Raw genomic sequence first — 26,706 nt, 5'->3', positions numbered from 1 at the left:
CTGTTTCTGCTGGTCCTGCTTTTCCGTCTCCTGTTGTCATGAGGTTTCCGAAGTGCTGAGATCCTGCAGCAGACTTCCTCCATTTGGGGCAGTCCTGGGTACAGCATTTCCCATGAGTTGATGTCGGTGTTACACTTTTTTCAAGCTGGCCTTGAGGACATCCTCAAAGCGCTTTCTCTGCCCTCCTCTTGAGCGCACACCTTGACTGAGCTGGGAGTGTAAAACTTGCTTCTGGAGCCCAGAGTCGGACGTCCTGGAGACGTGGCTGGCCCACGTCAAGTATAAAGTCGGTGTTTGGGCCCAAAGGGGCCCAAATATTTCACTCCACTCCTGTGGGCAGGAGGGAGGATGGCAAGGGAGGCAAACAGCCTCTGATTAAAGGCCCTGGCATCTGCTGCTTGCAGCGGTTTTGTTTGCTGGGAAGAGGGTGGGTGCCTCAGTAGGGCTGGGCCCAAGACGGGGGGGACGAACAGTGCCATAAAGCCACCCCTTCTCCAGTGTGTCATCCTGCATTCGCGGACCACATCCTCCATCCCAGCGCACAGGGAGTAACTCAGCTCTGCACGCAGCAGGCTCTGAGTGATGCCAGCGTGCACGTTGCCATTGCAATAAGCCCATGGGCCTCTGTGCTGCAGTCTGGGGGCCGCTCCCAGGCTCAGCCATCGCAGCTTTGCAGCCAAGCCGGAGCAAGCCCCTGGCCCGCTTTGCTGGTGCAGGCTTTGAAAAGGCCGCCGTGCTGAGTGCATCTCTTCCAGCCTCCTCCCAGTGCTGCGCGATGGGCGAGCCTGCAGTAATTGATACCGTGACACTCGTTTCAATTGGTGTCAGAACGAGGAAATGGCGCTCGTTACAGTGTCTATTATCTGGTCCACGTTGGGGGGGGAATTGCCAATTTTAAACAGCGGTGGAAAAGGAGATGGCATATGCTGGGAGGGAAGGTTGAGGGATTCTCGGGGGATTTGCAGCCTCTCTCTATTTTCCTCAGTTTTAATGTTCTTTGATACAGAGTTAATGCAGGAAGACAAGCAGTCAAGGGAGTTTTACCCAAACAGATTAGTTTAAGAAGTTTCACCTACAGGTAGTAACACTTGCAATGAGTGCTTTAAATCCTTTTATCTGGAAGGATGTTGTCTCCCCCCACCGCGGCCACCACCGCCACCACACTTCATGTAGGGATCTCTTCATCTGCCATCAAAACGCAGCCACTTCTGGGGTGCAGCACGACAGCTGGCTACGAGGACACAGCAGCACCCCACATGAAACAAGTTCTGTATCTAATGGAAACTGCAGAATGAACGTGATAGGCCTGGTTTCACTTACTTTATCAGAAAGAAAGCTGAAGGAGGGCTTGGGTAGGGTGTAACAGTAGTTTTGTGGGGAGAACATACAGTCCAGAAAAAGGCTCCTCAATCCCATAGCAAAAGACAGAAGAATGGATGGCTGGGAGTCGAAGCCAGGTAAACAGCAGACAAGGCACAACTTTGTACCATAGAGAGTGAATGAGCATTGGGACAAACTACCCTGGGAAGTGGTGGATTCTTCATCGCTGGAGGTCTTTAAATCCCGCCCAGATACCTTCAGCCAGACACAAGTTATCAGGCTCAAAATGGGGCAGCTGGACAGAAGTGTGTTGACCGGTGTTGTCCAGGAGGTATAATACCATTTTTCATGTTTCTCCCACTTAGAGCACAGTCCTCATTTAGCAATATAGCCAGTACCTTCTGGATGTGCGCATCTAACTCGTAGCCATTTCTTGCCTGAACCGATGATGGGAATGCACTTGTGAGAACCCTTTTATGGGAGATGTTGTTCAACTGAAAACAAGGGTATAATAAAACAGCAATTTAAGTGTCATTTACTAACAACTGGAACCCTTAAATGAACTGACTTACCATTGTGCAGCAATAATACCAGCCTCGGTATTTAAACACGCGCACTGTCACTCTGGGAATCCTTGGGCAGTTTTCAAAATCCTCCCCGTCTGTAATTATCGTCCTCATTACTCATTCGAAGCTGTTGTCTAGTCTGTACATTACAAATCATTAATCTTTACCTGCTTGCCCACGGCCCCACTGATTCATTTTCCTGCCTTCCTCAGCAAAACCCCTCCCCTGCATGTGACATTGCAGGATACGGCTTCTCTGCGGCAAAGCGCTCAAGCCTGGCTTCAAAACGGCAGCGTTTGCTCTGATAAGTTCCTTTAAAATGCTTCAGATGCTTGTCTACACTGTCTTGGCCCACGCTAGAGCAAAGGCACGCCCTCCCAAGCCACATGCACCAAAAGCTTCCCAATGCCACACAGCCACTGTTGGGTGTCTGCGTAGCGTGTCCGTCATAATCCAGTCTTATGGGCCGGATCTGGCCTGCTGGGATTGTAACCAGCCTGCAGAGCTGGGATGCTGGCAGTGGTTCGGCAGCATTTGGAGGTGAGAGAATATGTGGCACATGGTGGCAAGTGGTGGGACATGGCACCAGGGACGGCAGCCAGCCTTATACCACGCTCTGCTGCTGTCCAAATGATGCCGGCCCCAATCTAGGACCTGTTGGAGGCTCTCAATGTCAAGTGAATGCATGTAGACCAGCACTGGGCTTGTCCAGTGCCACTCTTCATGGCAGACACATGATGCTTGTGTGGCATTTGCATGCGGAGCGGGAACAAGTGGGCAGGGCATGATTTCACGGCAGCGCTCCCTAGCGTCGTTCCACTGTGGTGCAGACATCCCTTTAAGGCCTCTTGTATGATGTGGTAAACTCGGTCCTGGTCATGCCATCAGCTGCTCTTTCTGCTATCTGTACAGGCCCAATATTTAAAAAATATGGAAACCTCCTGATCACTTGCGAATCAAAACCCTCTACAAATGCTGAAGGCATTCACTGCTGCTGTGGCTGTGTCTTCAAACCCCTGTACTGCAAGCACGCGCCACCACTTAGACCAAATGTGCAGGTCCTTTGGCCTCATTTTCTTGTGCATTTGCGGTATCCATGCATGCAGCCATGGGTGCACAGGTGCATCCACATTTTTGTGCACCCCGCCATGTCCCATCTGACGTGCCAGGGGCTTCAGGAATTCCTCTTCCTGGCTTAGACCTTGAGTCACCATGTGCAAAACCAGTTTGGGATGGCCTTATGGAACAAAACTGCTGAGATCAGCTCAGTTGGGGGGTGGTCATTGTGGTATTCCCATCATACAGATGTATAGCAGTGGTCAAGGAGGGGGACCGCGCATGTACAAAAGAAGGTTATTTAGGCTGCAAAGTCAAGCATTTGGCAAGTTAGGAATTAGAGGTCTGTATAAGATTAATGCCACCCCTTTGTGCATCTCTTCTGCGAAGCAAGGATGCTTTGTAAAAACAGGACGGGATGCTGGTCTGGTCTCCCTGGGCAGTCAGCATCCCATTGGCCTTCTCTCCTTCCATTGCAACATGTACCTTGGGGTCTACCTAGTGATGGGCAAGCAGGAGGGGCCTGAAGCTTTGGCTCCGACCCAAACCTTTTTCCAGAAAGTGTTGTGCATCCGATTAGTTTAATTGGGCATGCCCTGGTTCTGGCTGGGAAGCAGAACAGCTTTTGCACGCTCCGCCAGCCCTGTTCTAAGCAGGGACCTTTTCTGACGAGGTTCCTGGCTCGTTTTGCAGACTGGGAAACTTCAGCCTGCCCCAGATGCTGGCTTTGAACTGCTGACTCTCTTGGAGGCCGGGGATGCTCCTTCCCGAGCTTGCAAGCAGCATGTTTGAAACGTCCCTCCGGTGCTTCGGTGATGAACTCAGCTGCCTCTGCGGTGCCCCTGCCTCCTGCACCATCTATGGAGCTGTTTACACACTGGACCTTTTCTCATCGCAGTCTAGTTTGCATCCCCGTTCCCCACGCCATGTCTGGACAAGGCCTTTGCTTTCTCTTGAGGCTTCTCGAAGCCGGTAGATCTTGTAAGAGGGTGATTTTGTTTTCCTGAAATCCCCGCTTACCCGAGTCCTCTCTCCTGGGCTTGGGCTGAGTCCAAAAACAACTAGAGCCTCTTTCTTCAACCTGTCTCAAGAGGGAGGGTGGAGCGCAAGGTGGGATTTGGTTATTTTAGGGAGCGGGCGGGCTCTGTGGGTTGCATGTCAGGTGGGGGACAAGGATAGAAAGGCACATGCTGCAGGGGCAGGGTGCTCGGGATTTTTTCTCTCCTACACAGGCCTTTCAGCTTCCTGCCTCCTGTGGCACCTCGATCCGGCGCCCTCCCCCGGTACCTCCCTGCAGGCACTGCTGGGTCCGCGGGGCCCACTCGCAGCTGCCCCGCTGCATTCTTCACAGGGGGACGTGGATCCTAATTTGGGACATCCTCTGGTTGCTTGCTCACAATGCAGAGAGGAGGCAGGCAGCTGACGGGTGGACGGCACAGCTGGCCCGGCAGCCGGCAGTACGGTGGGGAGCTGCCTGGGAGCGGGAGTAGGTGGTTAGCTACCGGATGGGCATCAAGCAGACCCTGCGTGAGGTTGGGACTCAGCTGCCAGGCTTTGTCCCTCTGCTGGATTATTCATGTGCTCGAGAGAGCCCTGGAAATATTCTGCGAAATGGGTGTGGAATAACATCGTTCTATTTTAATCCTGCGATTAACTCGCGCGGGGTGGGGAGGAGCCGGACCCAGCAGCTCGTACTGATGCTAACCCTGATGCATCTGAACCGTTTCAACCTGCTGCTTACTTCAGGTCCCCGGGGCTCCCTGTTTGAGGAGGGGATGTTCTGTATCTGGGCAAGCCGGAGCCAGCCTTCTCTTGTGAAACCGCCAGCTGCGGGCCCACCGTCCGCATCCGGTGCAAAACACGGTGCCTTGTGCTCTGGGCTGGTGTTTACCGGTGACGGCAGAAAAACGATGGGTCCAAGTTTCCTGGGATGCAGTCCTGGACCCTACCGAACCACAAAAACGAAGCATGTGCAACACGTACGTGACCCGACGCATTTTTAAACACCCGTTAGCACCTTGTGCAGCCAAAGGCAATGGGGTGTACACGCATTAACTGCTCCTGGTAGGGGCCAAGCACACTCCATTAATTAAAACGTTAATTAAACCCTTGAGTCACACTTTAGGTGTGTGTCTCAAGTCTAGGAAGGGCCTGATGGCTGGTCTCCACACAAACCTCCCAGAATAGCCCCATCAGTTTTAGATCACAGAAATGGAAACAAAGGCAGGTGTCACTTTTTGTAACCCGGTGGGGAGCAGTGGTTCCCAACGTCCTGCAGCTGCGTGCAGTGCTGTGCCACGCAGATTTTTGGCCTGCGATGAACTTCCCAAAAAAGTTGCCCATACTGCTGGGCTTTACGTGTGGGTGGCCACCCCACCCCGTGGTCTCTTGACCAGCCGGCGGAGGGTAACATCACTTGTGAATGCATGCCTTGTGTCAGTCAACACAGTCAGATTTGGGCTTGGCGAGGATCGTTGGACAGGGCTGATCCTGCCTCAGGCAGGTGGTTGGACGAGATGACCTCTGGAGTCCCCTTCCAGCCCCACTGGATGGTTTTGTGAGTCCTTGACAGCAGCTCTGAAGCCTGGGTGAAGTACCAGAACGGTTGTCTCAGACAAATGTCCGGTCTGGATCCATCCCTGAATGGTGTTAGTGCTATGCGTTTCGCAGGCAGGTGAAAAGAAACCTGAGGAGACACTTAGGGAAGTTTCCTCCAAATGCTCTTTGGAGAAAGAGAGTGCAGAAAGGGTGCAAGACATCATCACTGGTGCAGAGAAGAGCAAAGAAAATCCCTTGTGCCCCTCTCTGCCAACACCCTGCCTGTTGTGCCTCTCCCCACCTTCCCCAGCTGGATGCATGGAAGGGCTTCAGTGCCTTGGTCTCATTTAACAGCCCTTGTAGGCAGCTAAATGCAAAATTCAGAACTTGAAATACCCCCTAACCTTGGCTGCTGCCTAACCCTGGAGGAACCTGAAGCCCTGGCATGCTAAGGTTTTTTGCAAGGAAAGCTCACTAAGAGCCAGTAGGTCTGGGTGTGCCCCTAGCTACAGAAATGCAAGCAATGATGAGCAGGGATCCTGTTTTTCTTGGATTAAAAAAAAAATCCCCAATTTTCGGATTGATAAACATAACCCAAAATCCACATTCCTCCCCCCGATTAAAATGAAACACCACTATATATATATATCTATATATTAGTGACATACAAAAAACTAGAACTTGTGGTTCCAAAATGTTACCTTTTATTAGACTAACTGGGAAATTGCAAAAAAATGGTCCTTTTCTCCAAGCTTTTGGGATCAAAGTCCCTTTGTCAGGCCCTGGGAAAAGTATAGATGGTACAAGATGGTAAGAAGTCCCATAGGTAGGAAATAAACTCCATTTTTGCACTATTTGCATTGTTTTTGGAAATAAAATGAAGTTTATTTCCTACCTATGGGGACTTCTTACCATCTTGTACCATCTATACTTTTCCCAGAGCCTGATGAAGGGACTTCAATCCCAAAAACTTGCAGAAAAAGACCTTTTTTTTTTTTTTTTTTTGCAATTTCCCAGTTGGTCTAATAAAAGGTAACATTTTAGAACCACGAGTTCTAGTTTTTTGAACATCTTCTTGTCTCGGATCAACATGATTACCAAGTACACTCTTCTATATATTAGTGGCATTTCAGTTTGATCATGTAAAAATGTGGATTTTGGGTTACTTTTTTAAATTGGAAAATTGGGGATTATTTTTTATCAGAGAAAACCAGGACCCTTGGTGATGATTAGATAGGGGTTTGCATCCTGTGAGGCTCCACGACTGGGGTGTTCCTCGACCTGACTTACCCAAGTGGCACTTTCAGAGCTTTTGTATTGTATCGGGCACAGACTGCAGCTGAAGCGGATGGTGGTGCATCTAGTGCCTGCTTTATGTATTTATTTCAGTGATTTACACTGAGTCATCAGAGCACAGACTGGAAGCCGGGTCTCCTCTTTCCCAAAGAAGGGCCTTAACTGCTAGGAAATAAAGCTATGCGCACCCAAGCATAGTTGGAAGGGCCCTCAAGGACCATCGTGTAAAACCCCCAGTTGACTTCAGAGGCCGGTGGTGCCCAACCCTTCAGCTCCTTGGCCTGGATGGGTGGTGCAGGGCCAGGACCTGATCTGGTGCATGAGGCTGGGCCAGCTGGGGCCTGATCCAGTCTGCAGGGCCAGCCTGACACATGGCCCCAGGTCCATACAAGAAGTCAGGCCTGGCTCCATTCCTGGCCCCACATGCAAGATCAGAGCCTGTGCCAAACCATGCCCGTGACTCTGGCCCCACGTGCAGGACCAAGGCTGGGAAGCTTGGCAGTAGAGGTGAGGTGATGGTGCTAATAGTCCGCTCCCCTGCTGCCAAATTTTTCAACCTGTGGGAAACCCCGTGGCCCAAGGGATGTAGCTCCGCAGGCCAGGAGTTGAGCACTTCCGTTATAGTCCATTGCTTTGGGGCCGTGGGAGGACAGAGCAAGGGCTTGAAACCGAGTCTTTCATGTTCCTCGTTGCTGCCAGAGCCACCAAGCTACTTAATGCCACTGTGCAAAGCAGAGCCGTTTCAGGAGGAAGTGAGACCCCCCTCCACCTCCGCACCCCCAAATACCCGGTGGCCTGGAAGCCGGAGCATCCCCTTGGGGGCTGGCAATGCAGGTTTGAGCCATCCGAGGCAGAGAAAGGAACTGAACCTGGGTCTCCTGCCTCGCTGAGCTCTGGGTTGGAGCATTGCAGCCACGAGGGACGGCTGTCTCTGGTATCTACCTCCAGGTGAGGGGTCAGGTTTGACAGTCCCAACAGATGGGCACTTCCCCAGCACTTAAAGTAAGGGGCCTAAGTCCCTTGTGGGGAGGGGGGGAACTTAAGATCCACACCTCTCCTTAACATTTCCTGTTGACTAGCTTGGGCAGCTCCCTGCTCAGCAGCATGGCTTTTGTAGAGCCCATCTTTAAGCCCTTGACTCTGCTCAAGCATTGCAGAGGAGCCAAACTTAGAGCTCCTTAGCGTAGGATGCTGCATGACAGGTCATTAGGAGCCCTTGGGCCTTAGCCATTACCTCCGAGCAATGGGCCAGTTGGGATGAGGAACTTGGAATCGCTCATGCATGGAGAGTGCATCACCCCCCACCCCCATGTACCCTGTCTGCTTTGGTTGCAAAGCTCGTTTTCAACTTGTTTTGCTTTCATCGCAATGGTTTAATCACAAAGTCGCATTCTCCCGCCTATCGTTTTCCTCCTAAGGAGAGGAACCTGGAAATGATCGAGGAATTGAAAGCATCGAGGTACCTCAGGGCGCGTGGGGTGAGGAGGCAATATTATTATATTATTGCAAGTGGGGTTTTTTGAGTCGGAAAAAGCAATGTTTCCAGAAAGCCACCTAGTGGCTTTGCATGAAAGCGGCCGTTTGCTTTCCAAGAGGAAAGCGAGGCTGGTGGGAGCGTGCGTGATGTACCGAGGAGCTGTCAGTGGCTGAGCAAAGAAATAGAAGCAGATTTTGGTTGTGGTTTTCAAGGCTTGCATTGTGGTAGGGGAGCATTAGGCAGCCCTCTCCAACGTGACTCATCGCAGGGTAGTGAAACACTCGCATTGTACCGGTCAGAAATATGCAAATGCCTCGCACTACCGAGGCTTCTGTTTTTCCGAAGCATTGATATGATGAATGGACACACGTATGGACGCAGGGCCAGATCTGTCATTGATGTAAATCAGCAGAGCTGGGCTGACAGTCTGTTTGCGCTAGACAGCGTTCTGGCACATATGGTGCCGCCGCTCCCTGTATGTGCTGGATCCCGGTGCTCTCGCATTGAAGCTCTCCGTTTCTTTTGCTACCAAAGGCATCGGATGCCACGTGAAAAATGGTGTCTCGTGCCGGCTGAATGCAAGATCTGCAGAGAAGGAACATGTTGCACTTGCAGAACGGACACGGTTCACGTCGGGAAATTTTAACGGTGGCGTTTTTCCACCGAGCTGAATGTGACTTTTCATTGGTGTGCTTGAAGGCCTCTCTCAGCCTATCGCCGAGTGAATGTATCTCTCTGTGTTAAAAGAAATAAGGCGATTATTAAATCTCGGATTAGCCAGGATTTTTCAGGAGCAACTACTGATTTTTGGGAGACCCTGAAAACAGCCCAGTTCTTCAGGACATGTAGAGCCCTCCGTCTCTGACAAGGCAGCCCCTTTCAGAGGCCTCACATTAGACCCCCGCCTTCAATTCATTTCCTTTTAAAAAAGAAATACACTTTGGTCTTTATGCTTCAATTTGGGATTAAAAGCTGTATTCTGCACAGCACAGGAGGTGGCACAGCCGAAGTGGGGTGGGCGGGGGGTCTGCTCTATTTACCTTGTGGGAATCTATATATTTATCTGTTAGGAGTGTTTGCTGATTTCACAACTTTCTTTTTCTTTTTTTTATCTCTTCCCCCACTAGGAATCATTAACCAGTGGCAGCAGGAATCCAAGGATAAAGTGATTTCCCTATTGTTAACCCACCTGCCTTTACTGAAACCGGGAAACATCGAAGCAAAAGTAGAATACATGAAACTGTTGCCTAAAATCCTGGCTCACTCCATCGAACACAACCAACACATAGAAGAGAGCCGGCAGCTGTTGTCCTACGCTTTGATACACCCAGCCACATCCTTGGAAGACCGGGGGGCTCTCGCCATGTGGCTGAATCACTTGGAGGATCGCACGTCAGGGAGCTTCGGCAGCCAACACAGAGGCCGATCTGATTCGGTGGATTATGGACAGACGCACTACTATCACCAAAGACAGAACTCGGACGATAAGCTCAACGGGTGGCAAAACTCACGCGATTCTGGGATCAGTGTTAGCGCTTCCAGCTGGCAGGACAAGAATCTAGGCTGTGAGAATGGCCACTTGCCCCTATACTCTTCTTCTTCTGTCCCCACGACCATCAATACCATCGGCACTAGCACAAGCACAAGTAAGTACCATCGGCATGAAAGCTGGCGAGAGCCGCTTCGGGCAGTTGAACTTCCCCTGCTGCCCTTGGAGCATTAGAAAAGGGGTCGGTTTCGAGTTGGCCATAGCCATTTTTTGAACCTGCTTGTCCAAAATAGTCTGTCTGGCTGTTTCATTTGGAGAGAGGGAGGTTGTTTGTTGTTTTTGCTTTTTTTTTTCTTTGCATTTTGTGCCATTTTGAACCTGCTTGAAGCAAAGAGTGAGGAGTTAAGAGAAGGTAAGAGCAAAACTGCGTGTTATCCAAAGCAGCCACTTCCATTCCACCCACTCTAGATTTGGGAAGAGTTTTCCCCAAGTCCTAGAGCAATTTAGGAGCCCAAGTTTCATTTTCAAACACAACCACGGACTTTGTGGTGTAAGTTGTACGGGAAGGAAAAGAGAATTAGGCTCCCAAGCAGCTAACACAGGACGGGGCTCTGAAATGTTTCAAGCACTTACCAAAGTGCCCCTTGTTACCACTTGTGTGTGGAGAGGTGACCCCTGCCATCACCTGTGCCTTTTCACCTGGTGGTGTGCAACCTCCTTTACTCGTAGCACCACAGGCCTCTGCAGTCTTTTCCCATATGCGGAGCTCGTGGTCAGGACCTGCATGTGCTAGGGGACTAGGTCTGACCCCAAAACCAGGTGCTCCAGGGCCGTGTGGCTGGCATGTATAACTGGAGAGTCCCTTGGCCTCTGTGCAGAGGCTTAGTACATCTGCTTTTTAAAGCAAACCTTTCTGCCTGCTCAGCATCCCAAGTGGAGCACGAGGGGGGCATCACCTCCACCTGCGGGGATCCTGCCACGTGGCTGGGCCTGGCTCACAGTGTGGGAGGATGTTGCAGTGGTTGTTCAGGCTACAAGGAGGCACTGGAGGTCTGTGAACAGGATAGATGGGGTCTTAGGGAGACTGGCCCGTGCTTTAGGAATGTCCCTCCCCCTTCCTCTCTGTTTTAATATAATCTGCCCTCACCTCCCAGCCTCCCACTTCGACCCCCCCGGTGCTCCCCTTCCTACCCTCAGCCTTCTCCACCTCCCCATGCCACGCTCTTGTCTCCTAGCACTGATAGACCTCATTTTCCCTAGGCATCCCTTTTCCTGCATGCCAACTTCCCTGCCTGTCTGCAGATGGGGAAAACGCCAACCCCTGCCCCCCCAGTTAAACACCCAAGATGAAGAGGCAGCATCCCGGGGAAGAAGACGCTCATGCGTCTCTCAACCCAGTAAAAGTCTACCTGGTAAAGACGTTTATATGCCAGTCAACCTGTGGAGAGCCACGATTAAAAGACGTGAGTGCAATCAAGCGGCAATTTCGGGGCTCTCCTCAGCAGCACGGAGAACTTCCGACCCACAAGGGTTATCGCTAGCTCCCACTCTCACATGCATCCCCTTCACTTTGTCAGGTATCTGGGTAGTAGCTATATGGGTCTAGAGGCAAAAGGAATCAGGACTCGTAGCAGAGATGGGATCTTGGATTAGACCAACTAGATTTTTGCACAAAAAAAAAGATTTCTTAAATTAATGAATTTTTGTTTTGAAACATCTAGTTGGTCAAATAAAAGGTATCACCTCTACCATGAGTCCCACTTCCTTTTCCCTGCTCTTTGGTATCTGGGACCTCCTGGCTGTAGCAGCCTGGTCTGTGTGGGAGCGCTGTCTCCTGCTCTTTCTTCCTGCCCAGATTCTTGGCAGAGGGGGCCAACTTCAAGAGCTCTGGGTGTTGATAATCAGGACTCATAGTAGAGATGATATCTTTATTAGACCAACAGGATTTTTTTGCAACAAAAGGTCTTTAATTGGGTGTTGATAGACACTGAGATTTCCTCCCTCTGTTCCCCCCTGGGGGCATCATCGCTTCAGGCAGGAAGGCAGTGATGTGGTGCCAAACACCTGCTCTGTGAGAAATTCAACCAGAACCTGCACCATGGAGTCCCCCCCAGAGGGTCATTGGGGTTAAGCCTTGCCATGAAGAGGAATGATGGGCTGTGATGAACATAGCCATAGGTAGGACTCGGCTACAGGCCTAGGGCTCCCTGGGTGAATAAAGACCACAGCTTAGCAGGGCCACGCAAACTTTTGTTGGTCCCGACTTCAACTGCAGCTCCTCTCTCAGCGAAGCACGCAAACCGGCTACCATGAAATAGGTGATGGCATCTCTGGACTGACTGAGCGAATGCAAGCCGTGCCCCCTCCAGGGACCCACGGAGTAGCACCAGGGCAGCTAGCTCATCAGCGAGGATGGGGAGGGCCCTCTTCCAATTTATGATGCACCAAGTTTGAAAGAAGCCATCTCAGGAGTTCAGCTTGGACTTGTCCCTATCCAGAGTAAGATGAGCCTGATGCAGGGGTGTAAAGGGGGCCAAGAGCCTTCCACCACCAGCTCTGCTCATTCCCACCTGGGTCCAGGCCATGCTAAAAGGGGCTGGGAGGACATGGGACCATGGCACTGCTCCCTGCATTGCCCTGCCTGCTCTTCTTTCACAGAGCACAGCCCTGTTTTCCTATGATTTGGTGGGGTCTGAGCCATGATTTCTGCAGGTCTGGCACTGACCTTGCAATAGGCACGTGTGCAAGAGGCTGGTCTGAGCAGAAAAGAGGGGACACCCCCAGCTGCCAGGTAAGCTTAGAGCCATGGAGGAGCAGAAGAGTTCCCTATGGGAGCCCTTTCTGGGCAGAGAGACCAGTGGACTCAAATCATTTTGCTTTGGGAGAGCTGGTTGCGCTGAAATTCTTGCAAAGAAGAGGTCTGAGATGGGAGTGACACTGGGTGTTTACCAAAGGGAAAACAGGCCCGAATAAGGCTTGCCCAGCCCAGGAGAAAAAACAGCTGCTGATAAGCCAGTTACAACACCCTGCCTGCGGTGGGTTAATCATTGCAGCACTGCATGGTTTGAGGGTCTAACGACCATGCCCCCTTTTCAGGGGAAGAAAAAAAATCACAAAGTTGCATTAAATTCTTTGGCGCCACAACAAGCCTGTTCGAGGGAATTTGTACAACACCACGCATGGGGTGAGGGGAAGGGGGGAGCCTTAAGTGGGTAGCAATGAGTAAGTCAACAATCTGCTAGAAGGATTGCCGCCTTTGCCTGATTTGCTGAGAGCAAAGGAAAGCCCCCAATTCCAGAGGCTGTGCCGGATGGTTTTGCAGGAGCGTAAAGCCATGGGCAGAGCAGAGAAGCAGCCATCCTTGCTGGATCGGATGCAGCGGATGCCTCCGCCCACAACTTTCATGGGGCAGCTTCTTTGCTTCATCTCTCTTCCCCTGACCCCCGCTGCTTGCTGCGCTCTCTGCTTCTCACTCTCCTTCCCACTGGTGTTGCCGGCTCCCCGTCGCAGCACCGCTCTGTCACAGAAGTTTCCTGCACAAACACTCCTGGCCTAAGCGAGCTGCTTCCTGGCACCGTACAATGACTGCTTTCTGCGCCACCAGCCCATCAAACAGCTCAGGTTCTGCTGAGAGATTTATGGGGTCTGTATTTGTGAACCCATTTCCTGGAGTTTTGTGCCGGGGGAAACACACAAATCCATAAAGCCAAGGGGCTTTGCGGCACGCTATGTGCCTGCCTATACACGTGCTAGTTGGTGTTCTAGTTAGAACTCAATTAATCGAGTCTGCTCCACGTGCTCATTAAAACGCTCCAGCATGGCCTCGTCGTCATGTGTATAAGCTCCCATGGGTTTAACAGTGACCGCTGGGCCCCCTTATCTAAACTTTGTTGAATGAGGTTTAGATAAAGCATCCCGGAGCCATTTTTAAACCTGCTTAATACATATGACAGTGAGCAAATTTAATTAGAGCCGCTCTCCAGGAACCGCTCTAATTAAAACGCCCTCACCCCCAAGCACAGAGGCATCCCATGTGCCTTCAGCCGAGCCCGTGAAGCTGTGTAGGTCCGTGAAAAACAAGCAAGTGTTTCGCTGAGTGAAGCAGAGATTTAGCTGTGGCCTGAAAGTTGTCCCTGCCATTTGTTTCTATAACGGCATGTGCCACCGCGGGAGGCGCACCATGGTCTGTGCAGGGAACCAGCGTGAGCGGCGGTGGCTGCAAGTCACTTCCCGCGAGTCTTCCCTTGGTGCAAAGCGCTGAGACGCAGCACGAGAATCGCAGCCTCGTAGGACGCTGCCGAGACCCTGCTAACATGTCCTGACGGCAACGTGCTCCGCCAACCTGCAGGCACAGCTGGAGCCAGCCCCAGCCATGCCGCGTGTGCCACTTCGTGAGCTTCCCTAACACAATATTGACTTGGCCAGGGCGCGCAAGCCATCCACAAACACGTGCTAAAAAAACGAGCACAGCTCGTCAGCCTTTGTCCAGCCTCTCGGTCCAATCAATGCATCCATTAATTTGCCGTTCCAAAGCAAAGCCCGCAGACTGTTAGCATGTGTCCGGTTTAAAGAAAATATCAAGTCCCCCGCCGACTTGGAGCAGCCCCTGTCTGCCCAGCGGTCTGGCGCATCCGTGGGCTCCAGGGTACGCACGGCAGCGTGCCTCTTTACAAAGGCGCTGCTTGTTTCCTCCGGCAGGCCTGGAGAAAGTCCTTCCCACACAAGAGAAGCACAGTGATCTTGCTCTAGGGAGACTCTGTCTGGAGCTGGGGCGTGTTTGGATGCAACGCTGTTACGGTTCGGGTTTTCCAGGTGTGTCGCAGTTCACTCGAGAGTGCACTTGACGGGATAGTGCAGCCTTGTTGGCTTGCTTGGGTTTTGGCCGGGACCCCGACTGCCGCAGGAGCGCTGTCAAGAGTTGACCGGGTTTAGCAGCAGCTCCGGCTCAGGCTTTTGCTAATTTTGTGCTAGCACTGCCGCTTCCTGTGAGCAGAACGGTGGCTCTGGATGACTAACACATCCCTTGTTGCTCAGTCTAATACCTACGGACCACAATCCATCTTGAGCAGTGAAAATCTGAACTAGCTCTAATAGTCACTCTGGATTCACACCAGCGTAAATGATGGGAGGCTTGGACCCAAAGTTAACAGCCAGTCGCAGCCGTCTGTCTGGGGGAGGGTCTGAATTCAGTGCCATGGAGAGTAGGTGAAAGAGGTTTTTCTCCGTCCTTCAGTCACAATGTCCCGTTTATAGGTGTACCTGCTTCTGCAGAGGGAGAACAGAAGTGGGCGCAGGGCAGAGCTTGCCCGAAGCCCTGCGGGAAGGGAGGGAACAAAGGGCCTTTGACTCCGCAGGCAAGTCAGAAGATAATTGCAAGCCAACTGGGTTAGGAAAACACAGTTGCATTGGTAGTGTAGACGGGGCCTGAAGATAAAGAGCCCAAATGAAAGAAGGGAAATCAAGTTTCCTTCTGCTTGCAGTGAAGGGGTGGCAGGGGCGAGGGGAGGGGGGAAGCTGCCTTTTTCAGGCCTGAACCTTCCTGCGTCGGCTTGCGCAAAGGCAGACATTTGCCCTCTCTGTGCATCTACCTGCACAAACACCATTCCTCCGAGGGTTGTTACTGCCTTATCACGTATGCCACTAGGCAGCTGGCAAAGGCATGAGCACAGTCTTTTAAAAACTCAATTGAATAAACCCAGTGCAAAGCCCTCGGTTCTCCTGTCGAGGCGTGTGACAGAGAAGAAAGAAATGAAAGCTCCGGACCAACAGCTGATTGCATTTGGGCACTGGCTTCTTTATTTTTTTTTGCCTATGTAATTGGTTCCACCTGCAGATGATCTTGTTGCATATGGGGTTTTATTTGTCAAACTGAAACACAGGGCAGCTTCCCTCCATGCTCCTACGCAGGGAAGAAGCGAGTTTGCTCTCTACCTTTAGGAGAAAGGATGGTCTTGTATGAGCATACCCAGCATCTAAGGGACATAAGTCTGCTCCTAGCCTACCTGCCCCTTTCCCCCCATTTGTTAAGCAAGTCTCCTGGTGCCCTCTGCCCTCCATATGTGAAGCGGGGATAATAATACTTCCTTTGCCTCTTCATGTTGAAATTTTCTAACTCACTGTGGATAGCCTAATGCTTACTCCCATTGAAGTCAGCCGTGAACCTCCCCGGCCTCAGAGGCAGGGGCCGTCTTGCTATGTGCATGCAGTCCCTAGCAGGACAGACTTCAACATTTTGCCATAATGTACCTGTTATCGTTCTCCCCGATGCTAATTAAATTAAACACCGAATAACACCAGCCTCACTCACAGTGGGTAGAGCCTTCCTGTACACAAAGCTGCATCGATTTATTATGGCCGGCGTCAGCACAGGGACAAAGAACTTTTACCGCAGCCTGGCCAAGGATGCAACCGCTGCACCGAGTAAGTTCCCCAAGCTGCAACCTCTGCCGCACAGGCAAACCTTCGGGTGCCCTTTGTATGAGTCCTGTGTCCAGTTTTGTGCCCCCCACTACAGAAAGGATGTGGGCAAATTGGAGAGAGTCCAGCAGAGGGCAATGGAAATGGTTCAGAGGCTGGGGGCATAACTTGTGAGGAGAGGCTGAGGGAACTGGGCTGATCTAGTCTGCAAAAGAGAAGACTGAGGAGGGTTAATAGCAGCCTTCACCTCCCTGCAGGGGGGTTGCAAAGAGGATGGAGCTGGACTGGTCTCCGTGGGGGCAGATGGCAGGACAAGGAGCAATGGGCACAAGTTGCAGCAGGGGAAGTTGAGGTTGGATATTAGGAAAAACTCTCACAAGGAGGGTAGTAAAGCACTGGAACAGGTTACCCAGAGAAGTGGTGGACTCTCCATCCTTGGAAGTTTTTAAGACCCAGGTAGACAAAGCCTTGTCTGGGATGATAGTTGGGGCTGGTCCTGCTTTGAGCAGGGGGTTTCATAGATTTCATAGACATCAGGGCTGGAAGGGACCTCGGGAGTCCAGCCCCCTGCCCAAAGGGCAGGAAGTCAGCTGGGGTCATAGGATCCCAGCAAGATAAGCATCCAATTTACTCTTGAAGGTGTTCAATGTAGGTGCTTGAACCACCTCCGCTGGCAGACTGTTCCAGACCTTGGGGGCTCAGACAGTAAAGAAATTCTTCCTTATGTCCAGCCTGAAACGGTCTCGCAGGAGTTTGTGACCGTTCGACCTCGTCATCCCTTGGGGCGCTCTGGTGAACAGACGTTCCCCCAGATCCTGGTGGTCACCCCTGAGAAACTTATAGGTGGCCATCAGATCACCCCTGAGCCTGCGCTTTTCCAGGCTAAAGAGTCCCATGGCTCTCAGCCTGTCGTCGTAAGATCTGTTTTCCTGACCTCTGATCATGCGCGTGGCTTGTGACCCCTAAGGTCCCTTCCAGCCCTCATTGTGATTCTAAGTGAGCTACATTAATGCCATAAATTACAGTAATAATAATCATCCATTCTAATATAAGCACAAGGGCGGGGGGTGGCACTGACTACCCTCGGGTCTGTTGTTCCAGCTCTGTTGTGGCTCTTGTTGATTCCAGCAGCAGGCTGATGCTTTCAAAGGCCTCCACCGTATGCCTTTTTGTGCACTGGCCAGTTTGTTGGAAGGATTCAGGAATTGTCCTTGTTGGAGTTGGCAGTGTGGAAGATGTTCAGGGTAAGCTGCGGTTCTTGAGCCACGTGCTGGTGGGAATCCCACGGGAAGGGCCTGTGCACTTCCTCGATGCAAGCTGCAAGCGTCCAGTGGAGCTGCAGCCACTCTCCATCCTCGGTTCCCTCCTGCCACCTGAGGCTGTTAGTCCGACCCCAGCAAGCACCCAGCCCATCACTCCTCTTCAAGACTTTAAAATCACACTCTCGTCAAATTGGCAAGAACATTCTGTCCTTGTGCCCCAAACAGGATGTTTCATAAAATAAAACAGGATGGGAGAAGAAAGCTGGTGCATGACTCCCTTGGCCCACCACTCTCCTGTGTGGCGGGGTCAGGGGCTCCACGCTGATGTTCACGTTTCCTAGCAGACTCCTAACCCCCAGGGTTCAAAATGTCTCTCCTCCAAAGACACAGCCTCTGCATGCCCCTGCCCGTTTCATGCACTGCTCCTCGTACCAGCTGATGGGCTCTGATGCAGCAATACCATGCCCCACCACCACCCGAAGAGAGAGCATGTTCCTCCATGACCACGGATGTTCTTGATCTCGCTGGCGTCAAGCAGGGACCTTCGCCTCTGCGGCCAGAGGGTGATCTCTAAGGAGTATCTTGGGGAAGCCCTTACTCAGAGTCCCACCCCAGATGAGGCAGGGACGGGGCTGATACCTGCCAGGCATGTCTCACTGCAGACCATTGCCTTGCACGTCCCCTTCCTCCCAGAAAAAGAGGAGATCCCATTTCCCAGTTGTCTAGATGACATAAGGGTCCCTGCAAGCAAGAAAAGATGGAGGAACTAGAGCAGCAGCTCCCAGCTCCACCCAAACTGTTTGTCTCATTGCCAGAGAAAATGTTGGTGGTTGCATTGTATAGAAAGACTTGTACAAACACTTTATCATTTGGAGTGCCACGATGGCAGCCGGGATTGCCGTCCCTATTGATGAAAGGGCTGGGGCCAACCCCAGTGATTCTCCCACTCCCAAACAAGTGAGAAGAGATAGCAGGTGTTTCCCAGTTCTCTGAGGGCTTCAGTGCCCATCCAAACTCTGGGTACCCCAGTTTCATCGGCGCAAGAGAAATCAAAGTTTTGCTATCTAAGGGCAATGTTCTTGAGACGCTAGATCTTTGATGGAAGCAAGGCATGTTCCTCACCCTCGCTGCCATTTCTGATGCAAGCTGTGAGGCCTGGCTTGGCAAATACAATATCCGCTCCGGGGAAAGGGTGCTCCTTTCTTATCTGAAACCCTGTGGGAGACCAGGAATGAGGTAAAAGAAATGACTGAGGCAAGATTGATGGTTTTGAGGACATCATTAGAAGCAGGCATGGACACAGCAAGGTTGGTGGCCACCACCATCACGTTGAGGTAGCTGGCATACCGTGTGATATTCAGGGGAGTTATAAAAGACTTTTCCTCCAAGGAAATGGAGATCATCGAGTACAGAACAGCTGCCATGGCCCATCCCCTCCAGGACCGCATGGTCATCCGGTAGGATTTACACACCTGCTCCCCACAGGAGGCAGAAGAGACACTGCGAGGTCAACAGCTGGGGCACTTGCTAAAAAAAAAAAATAATAATAATCCTGAGTACTTCAGGGGATGACTGTCTTCTACCTCCTTGGCAAACCTGACTGTCTTTCAGAGACAGCAAGTTAGAGAGGAGCCTCCAGAGTCACACAGAACCTGCTCTGAAGCCTGCCCCCAGCTTCAGGCACTTATTTTTTCCCTTTCTACAGGTCAGGCATGACTGTCTGCAACCACGGTCGTTGCCTAGAACGACCATTCATTCATCCCACATCCCTTTCCCATCCCTGGTCACAGACACTTCTCACAAGAGTCTGTTAGAAGTTGAGTTGGCCCCATGGTTTTGTCTAGGAGTCGTAACAGCTGGAAGTACAGAGCACCAGGGAAAGAAGGCTGTTTCTCCTGATGTTTCCTGACCTCAGTGGTTCTTGGCCTTTTTGGACGCAAGGCACCCATCGGAAAATGCCAACCCTGATCTTTCACTCACTTTTTGGTCGCAGAAAAATATGAGAGCAGTTCTTCTGTTGCAAAGAGCCCAGAAGGTCAGAATGGGTTTGACACGGGACGGACCGTATGGCCCTCTACCTGGGATCTCATGCGTATAGTTACAACTTTTACAGAAGCAAGGTGTTGCCTTTTTTACCTGTGGCGGGTTAGGGTATTATGTCTTGCATTGCGTCAGGGTTGTTGGTTGCTTTACAAAGCATTTAGAGGATAGATTTGTATAGAATGGTTTGGATAGGGATGATCCTGCCTCGTGTTGGGCTAGAGGACCTCGGTCCCTTCCTGCCCCGCTTCTATGGCGTGATGGATTTCTGCCCGATATCTCTGGGTTGATCTTGTGAATCGGGTGTAGGTGTTTGCACGCTTATGCAGCACCCCACAGAGCCCTGAAAAGGATCTCACGGCATCGCAGGGGGCCACAGCATTGTGGTTGAGAGTCACTGCGTTAACTTGAAGAAGTCAGTGCATCCTAGACCTGAGGGGACAACGAACGAGTATGCTGCCTCCAATGCAGGATGGCAATATCTGCCTCTGTCTTCCCAGGTCTTCCGGCTCACCTCCATGTTAGGACTCACCCTTCTATTGAGCCATTCACCCAGCCATGGGTGAATCACGGGGGGACCCAGCCAGCGCTAGTACAGTCTTCTGCCATTGGGACTCTCCACCGTACCCAGGTCCTTGATAGTGACCCATCTGAGAAGGAAGGGTTTTTGTGCAGCCTTACCCAGAATGTGCCCTGTCCCCATTCTCTCCCTCCTGGTGACCTCCGACGCATGGCCACGCGTCCCATCGCAGACACGGATGGGCTGCAGGCTGTAAAGAGAGTAGTTTCCAGGAGACAGATGCCTATCAGTGCAATCACGCTCCCTCAGGATAATGTCATGCCCAGCTACTGGTATGTCTGCAGCTGCTAGGCCCTGTGCCATCTTGCATATACTTGACCCCTTTTGCCAGATGTCACCTGTGATAGCACCAGCTCTGGTTTAGGTCAGGCAACTCCCCAGTGAAATGGCAAGATAAACAAGGAGGTGTTTCCGTCCCACATCTTTGCAGGATTGAGGTGGTGGAAGGAGCCTCACCACTGCCTATGGAGGAGGGCTGTTCTCTGCTCCTCCCTCTGGCCATGACTTCCATCACCCGGGCAGCAGATATAGCATGGGATGTAAAGGATCTGGGTTTGACTCCATATTTGCACCCTAGAGCTCAGAGCTATCAGGATAGACTTCCAGGCTTTTGTACCTGTCCCACAAAACCATTGTGCAGATGCTGACAATCACCACCTCCCTGGTGCCCTCCGTAAGGCAGCAAGGTGATTCATGCTCACTGGCCCTCTGTCTGGAAGCCATCGAGCCCTGGCCACGATGCCACTGAGATGGGATAACTCCGATGGATCTTCATCTCCTCAGCACCAGTTACAACCTAGCGCGGTTTTTTAGCAGGGTGTTAGTTATTCAAGAGTGATTGCAGCAGAGGCCCATCCTGAAGCGGATGTTCTTCCATTTGGGGGCTTTTGTGATATATTGGTTTGTCCACATCAAATGCCAGAGGTTTTGTTCCCGGTTGTTTCCTGATGCTTCTTTCTCCAGCGGTCTTACAGCCTTTCATATGCCTTTTCACTGAGTCCTCTGGGTGATTTCCAAAATCTAAAGGGCAAAGCCATGATCATTCTCCTAGTGCCATACTGGCTAATTTCTGGGAGAACTGGAGCTTCAAAATAAAGGATGGGGAAGCATCTCTGGGTCCTCAAGTCCTGTCCTTGCAACTTCAGACATCTGTGCTGTACACTCGTGTCCATAAATGGCTCCAGCTCCATGCATTCAACTCCCAGGTTGCCCGGAGCAGGCCTCAGCATGGTGGCCAGCTACTCCACCTGTCCCGAAGGCCCTGCACTGGGCCTCTGTTGCCTTGCTGAATATCCCAGAGAGGGACTGCTCCAAAAATAGACTAGGATTTATTTTTCCAAATGCAAGAAGTTCTCTGTTGGGGTGCTCCAGCCTTGTCCGGACCCCAATGGTGAAAATTTTGAAGTGCCTGTTTCTAGGCCAGTCTTGATTCCTGCCTGCCTGCCAGCAAGAGCACCAGCTTCTGTCTGCTTTAACCCCAGTTGCATCCTCCTGAGGCTTTTGCGACCGGTCTTTGAATCTCTGCCTTTGAACATCTTGCCTTTCTCTAAAGACTGTCTTCCCTAGGAGCTATTTCCAGAGCCAGAGACCTCCCTCTCTGGTCTAAGAAAAGTCATCTATACTTATTAACTGGACAGCGTGTTGGCTTCCCTGAGCCATGTTCTGCGCTGGGAGAAAAGGAGATGTACGCTCCCGAGCTCCAGCACTCTGCTCTGTTCCAGGAGCGCGCCATTCAGGCCTGTCCCCGTCTATTTTTGGCCATAACCAGACTTTTTAAAGGTCAAGCCATCCCTTCGCAGATGAAACGGATAGCGTGGCATATCTCTTTATGTTACCAGCTGGCTTGTGTGCATCTCCCCCTCCCATCTTTACAGCTCGCATCGCCAGAGCTCAGTCGGCATCCCCAGCCAACCTGGGAAATCTGCGAGGCAGCAATGTGCTGGAGCCTGCTGATCCACGCAGCTAGCGCGGGGGCCGCGTTTGGGGGAACAGTTCTTCCGTTCCTATTCTGCCATCCCCAGGGGCTGCTGTTTGCCTGGCCTCTTGTGCGGGGTGCCTTGCTGCCACGTGTTTGGAGAAGGCGGTCCCCATGGTGCTGTCATCGCTGGGGATACACGACCCACCCTCCGTTCCTCCTTTCCAGAGCCGTCCAGGGCTTTCCATTGCAGGGGAACCGAGGCCAGGCTGCAGCTGCATGGCCTGGCACAGGGAGGCCACCCCAGCAGACTCTGCACTTCAAAAAAGATTCAGATTTCACGTCTGAGGGATCAGGTGCACACAGGAACATCTTGAGCATCCCCAGTGACTGTCAAGCATGCAGCCCTTCTTGCCTGGGTTGGGATACAGGTGAAGGTCGCAATGTGAGCACAGGATCAAAGTGAGGGGCGGGTATTTGTTTGCCAAGAGCAGGGGATAGGGGCAACCTTTCTGGGAGCCTGTGTCTGTGGAAGTTGGAGACCTGAGCTATAACCTCCTGCAAACCTGCTTCTGGGAGGCTGTAGGACGGCCCTCAGCTTCATCAGCCTCACCCCTCTGACGGCTCTGAATGGGGCAGAAGCAGCAGCCTGGCTAATGCTGGGGTTTTGGACAGCTCAGGAGATGGGTCGCTGCAGGAGAGAGGGCCCCGTTGTTTTTCCAGGCTGGGGAAGCCCAGAGCGGGCTGGGCAGCAGGGAGCTGTGCCAGGGCATGCGGTCAGAGGTAGGTTGGCACCTTTATCAGCTGACAGGTTCCCCGGGGGCTTTGCAGCAGCTCCTAAGAGGCAAGGTGCCAAACTCCCAGGACATTTAGTCCAGGTCCTCACCTGCTTGGGAGCTTTTGAGGAATCTTAAATCCCTTGTGCCATCTGATCCTCTTTGCCAAGCCAAGACCTCTGCCCAGGACCCAGTGTGGAGGTGAATACAATGCTGATTTACCACATGCCACCAGATGAAACAGAGTGCAAGCAATCTGTGCAAGCGACCTAGGGCCATTTGTAGACATGCTTACCGTTGTCTAAACTATATTAACTGATCACATCAGTTTGAGTCAATTTTCAGTTCAAATTAAGAGTTAATAGACAATCAAGGGGGGTTGCTCCCTTCCGCACAGACCAGTAGCCCCTGTGCTTGGGCAGGGCTGGGGGCTTAGTCAGGATACTGGTACTTAGTCACTGGGAGGGTGTTGTTGGCACATTTGACTTTGTAAAGGGGTTACTTGGTGCCTGATAGCCTCTGTTGTGTTGCAAAAACCTAACGGATATTTGCAATGCTTATCTGCATTCCTAAGGGATGCTTATCTGAGTTCCTAAAAGCAATGCCATATATACATGTTCATTAATACAGTTTAAATTGCCTAGTTCAGACTGCCCGCCTCTGCATTAACCTTCGTCCTCATTCAGCGAGGACTGGTTCATTTGGACTGGACCCAATTTTCATTTGGACCACAGACATCCACATGCATAGCGATGGCTATAGTCTGGATTAAACCTAGAAAAATGTAACCTCTGTAAACAGCTGTTCACTAGTGCGCCGGTATAAGCAGATGAGCATGCCTAAGGGACTGCAGATGACCAATCCATTTTGTTCTCCTAGCTCTTTACAGCGGTGTCCCTCGGGGTGCTAACTGCCTTGCTTATCTCAAGGATGTACTTGATAGCTGGGTTGATCTGAGACAAAAAGAAATACAAAAATCCAGACCTCTCAGTTCCAAAATGAGGCCTTTATAGATTTTTATTAGAATTTTATTTTTATTAGAATTTTATTATTCTCAGCTGGTCTAATAAAAAGTATCATTTTGGAACCAGGAGTTCTAGATTTTTGTATTGCTCATTTCAGTTGATCTAATGCACCCACCTGTCACCCCTCTTAGCAGTCTCGAGTCCCTTTCCCTTCTCTGAATAATCTTGTCTTTCTGCTGTTCATAGCATCAGATGAAGTAGATTGTTGTCCATGAAAGCTTGTGCCTCTCTGAACCAGTTAGTCCCTATATGATGCCACCCTGCCCTACCTCTTGCCTGACCTCAGACTAAGCCAGCTACCACCTCTGATTTCTCTGAGTATCCGTAAACACCATGTGAATGTAACGGAGACAAGTAGGTGCCAGATGAGCTAGAAGTGCATGTGTCCTAAATGTGTCCTCTAGCCAGAGGGGAGGTGAGTCTGCTGCCCTAGCCCCATAGTGTGAGCTGTAGAGACTCGCACTTGAGCTCTACAAATCCCCAGTGTTGCTGTGATTCTTGCAAAATACCACCGGGTGCTGCGGAGTGGTCGGGGGGGTGCTGTAACCCCGGCTTACTGTGATGACCGCTGTGAACTCGGGATTTCCCCATGACCCTGAGCCCTGTCTGGGGTTTTGTATCTACTTGTATGTAGTCCCAGGTGGTGAAATCTCTGGTGTAGGGACTGGGTCTGCATTCCCCGTTCGTGCAGCACCTGGCACAGGCCGGCATCTCTTGGTCGCAACCACAAACCTAATAAACACCACGGCTGGATCAGCCTGCTGCCTCTTGACACGGTAACCGTGGGACGAGATGTCTCCTCTTCCTTCAAGTGAGAAGGCGCTAAGCCCACGCTCAAGAAACTCTCCTGGGTTCACTGTTGCCCCATGTTCAGGACTTGGGTAATTGTATTGCCTTGTGAGTCCTCCGGGCTTTTTGCAGCCCCAGCAATCAGGCTTTTGTCGTGCGCGTGACACAGGCCCCGCAAATGTCACTCCTCAACAATGGAAACCAGCCAGACATCCACCACGACTTATTCCAGATCCCTCAGCAACCTTTGGTGCCTTTCAGGGAGGAGACTGCTGACTTGGCTGCTCACCTCAGATACGATCCTGCTCATCAGAGTGTCCAAGGGATGCTCATCCGTCTCAGGGACCAGTTTTTTGCAAGGCTCTGCAGGATTTCTCCCCCTCAGGGCTGCTGGGAAAGGGTGACCTCTCCATCTCTGATCCAGGGCATGCTTTACCAGCTCTTCCGGTGCCTGGCAGAGATGGTGGCATGGGTGACAATAATCTGCTGTGACTTATTCCAGATCAGGCTGTTGGCCCTGGATATGCCTGCCTGGCTCTTCTTAGCATTCCCAACAATATCTGTGTCCCTTTTCCTCCCAAAAGGGCCCAAATCCATCTGCAGTTGATCAGGAAACACAACCGTGGACGGTTTCTTGCTCATCTCACCCCTTCCATGCGCTCTGGATGCTGTGACCTCCACTCGAGAGCTGCCTGTACTGCAAAGTGTCGGCACCCTCTTCCTAAATGGAGCCGGTCGTAAGAAGTGCATTATTTCCCAGGCCTTGCTGACTCCTGGCTTATCTTGCAATGCACTGTCAGGGTGTGGGCTTTGTCTGCAAGCTCTGGTGCAGCTGAGTCCTGGTTGTCTGAGAGCTGGGGCACCCCGGCTCCCCCGTAGGTAGTTGGAAAGTGGCAGTAAGTGGTTTCTTACTGGGACACCCTGAGCTATGGAGAGTCTCTCCCTTTGTTGGCACCAAGAGCCAGGAGCTCATGGTCCCCTTCTTCCCTCAAGCTTTTGGGCTGGGAGGGGAATAGGATCCATCTCAAGCAGCCTGCTTGGAGTGGACATTGGAAATGAGCTTAACCGTACCTAGAGAATAGCCGAGGGGTGATAAACCCACCTTCCTCTCCTGTGCCTTGATCCTGATTTCCCATCTTTTCTTGGGCGAGACCCACTGGGGTGTCTGACATCCTCAGGGAATGGGTATGGGGGAGCAGGGGCAGAAGGCAGCTTACCCCTGGGTGCTGAATGGGGGTGCACGGTAGCAGAGACTCCTGAATACAGGTTGCACACGGGTGCAGCAGTTGGGCACCCTGGTCCTTGGAGACATCGCTTTCCCATCCCCGAATTGTCCCTTGGCTGCGTGAGAACTGGGCTTCCAGGGACATTGCCAGCAGCTCCTGATGTGTCTGCCCAGAAACCCCCATGCAGGAGGGTCTTTTCTCTTTGTCAACCCACAGGTGCACACATACAAGCACACGTGCATGCTCATGGATGGATGCACAAAGCCAGGGAGATGTGAGAATCTTACAAGGGTCCAAACATTTCAAATATCATTTTTTTTCCCCCTCCTGAAAAAAGATGCATCCATGGATAAAATCGAGATAGAAATTGCCCTAGGGAAATCTCAGCCAGTGGCTGAACCTCGGATAGAAATGGGTTGGAGAGGTTCCTATTTTATCTGAGCTGAATCTGGCCTCTCTCCCTTATTTGCGAAACGCTGCCTGTCACAAACATTTGGCTGGCTGCATTACACTGATTCAGTATCATGCTAACATTTAATTAACCTCTGACTTACGGTTTACAGGAGCCATGCACAAAATAGTTATTTTGCTTCATTTGAAATGTCTTTTAATAGCTCCCATAATTATAGCTTTTTTGGATATTTTGGGGGCAAAATGTTTGCTGTTCCACTTGCTGATATCACATCCCTCAAATTGCTAAAGGAGGCTGGGATAATCGGTCTCGTGATTATATATAAGCACCATCTGGTCCGTGACATGCTTCCTATCAGCGTGGCGAGGAGAGTGCAAGAAGGAGGTTTTCTTCCCAGCCCTGTTAAGACTTTTGGTTCTCTCCCAGCTCCAAAGCAGGGCTATCTGAATGCAAATGGGTAAAATGCACAGTAATCAGTGGCTCGTTTTTGGCAGCCATGAAGTTGGATGGTTTGCCTTCAGT

General features: G+C 51.5%; 1 protein-coding gene across 2 annotated transcripts in view; it reads left to right on the top strand.

Annotated features, from left to right (window-relative positions):
* SAMD4A (sterile alpha motif domain containing 4A) overlaps nt 1-26,706 on the top strand; it is a 167,498-nt gene that overhangs the window by 81,126 nt on the left and 59,666 nt on the right. For both annotated transcript variants that reach the window (XM_090034380.1, XM_090034379.1), the window contains exon 3: nt 9,381-9,899. In XM_090034380.1, coding sequence (XP_089890506.1) covers nt 9,381-9,899 — 519 coding nt within the window. The remainder of the gene's footprint in view (nt 1-9,380; nt 9,900-26,706) is intronic.

Source organism: Crocodylus siamensis, chromosome 2, assembly GCF_052110815.1.
Source record: "Crocodylus siamensis isolate JL-2025a chromosome 2, ASM5211081v1, whole genome shotgun sequence".
NCBI classification, from domain to species: Eukaryota; Metazoa; Chordata; order Crocodylia; family Crocodylidae; genus Crocodylus; species Crocodylus siamensis.
The sequence above is the reverse complement of the archived record's forward strand: the minus strand, read 5'-3'. Positions and strand labels throughout refer to the sequence as shown.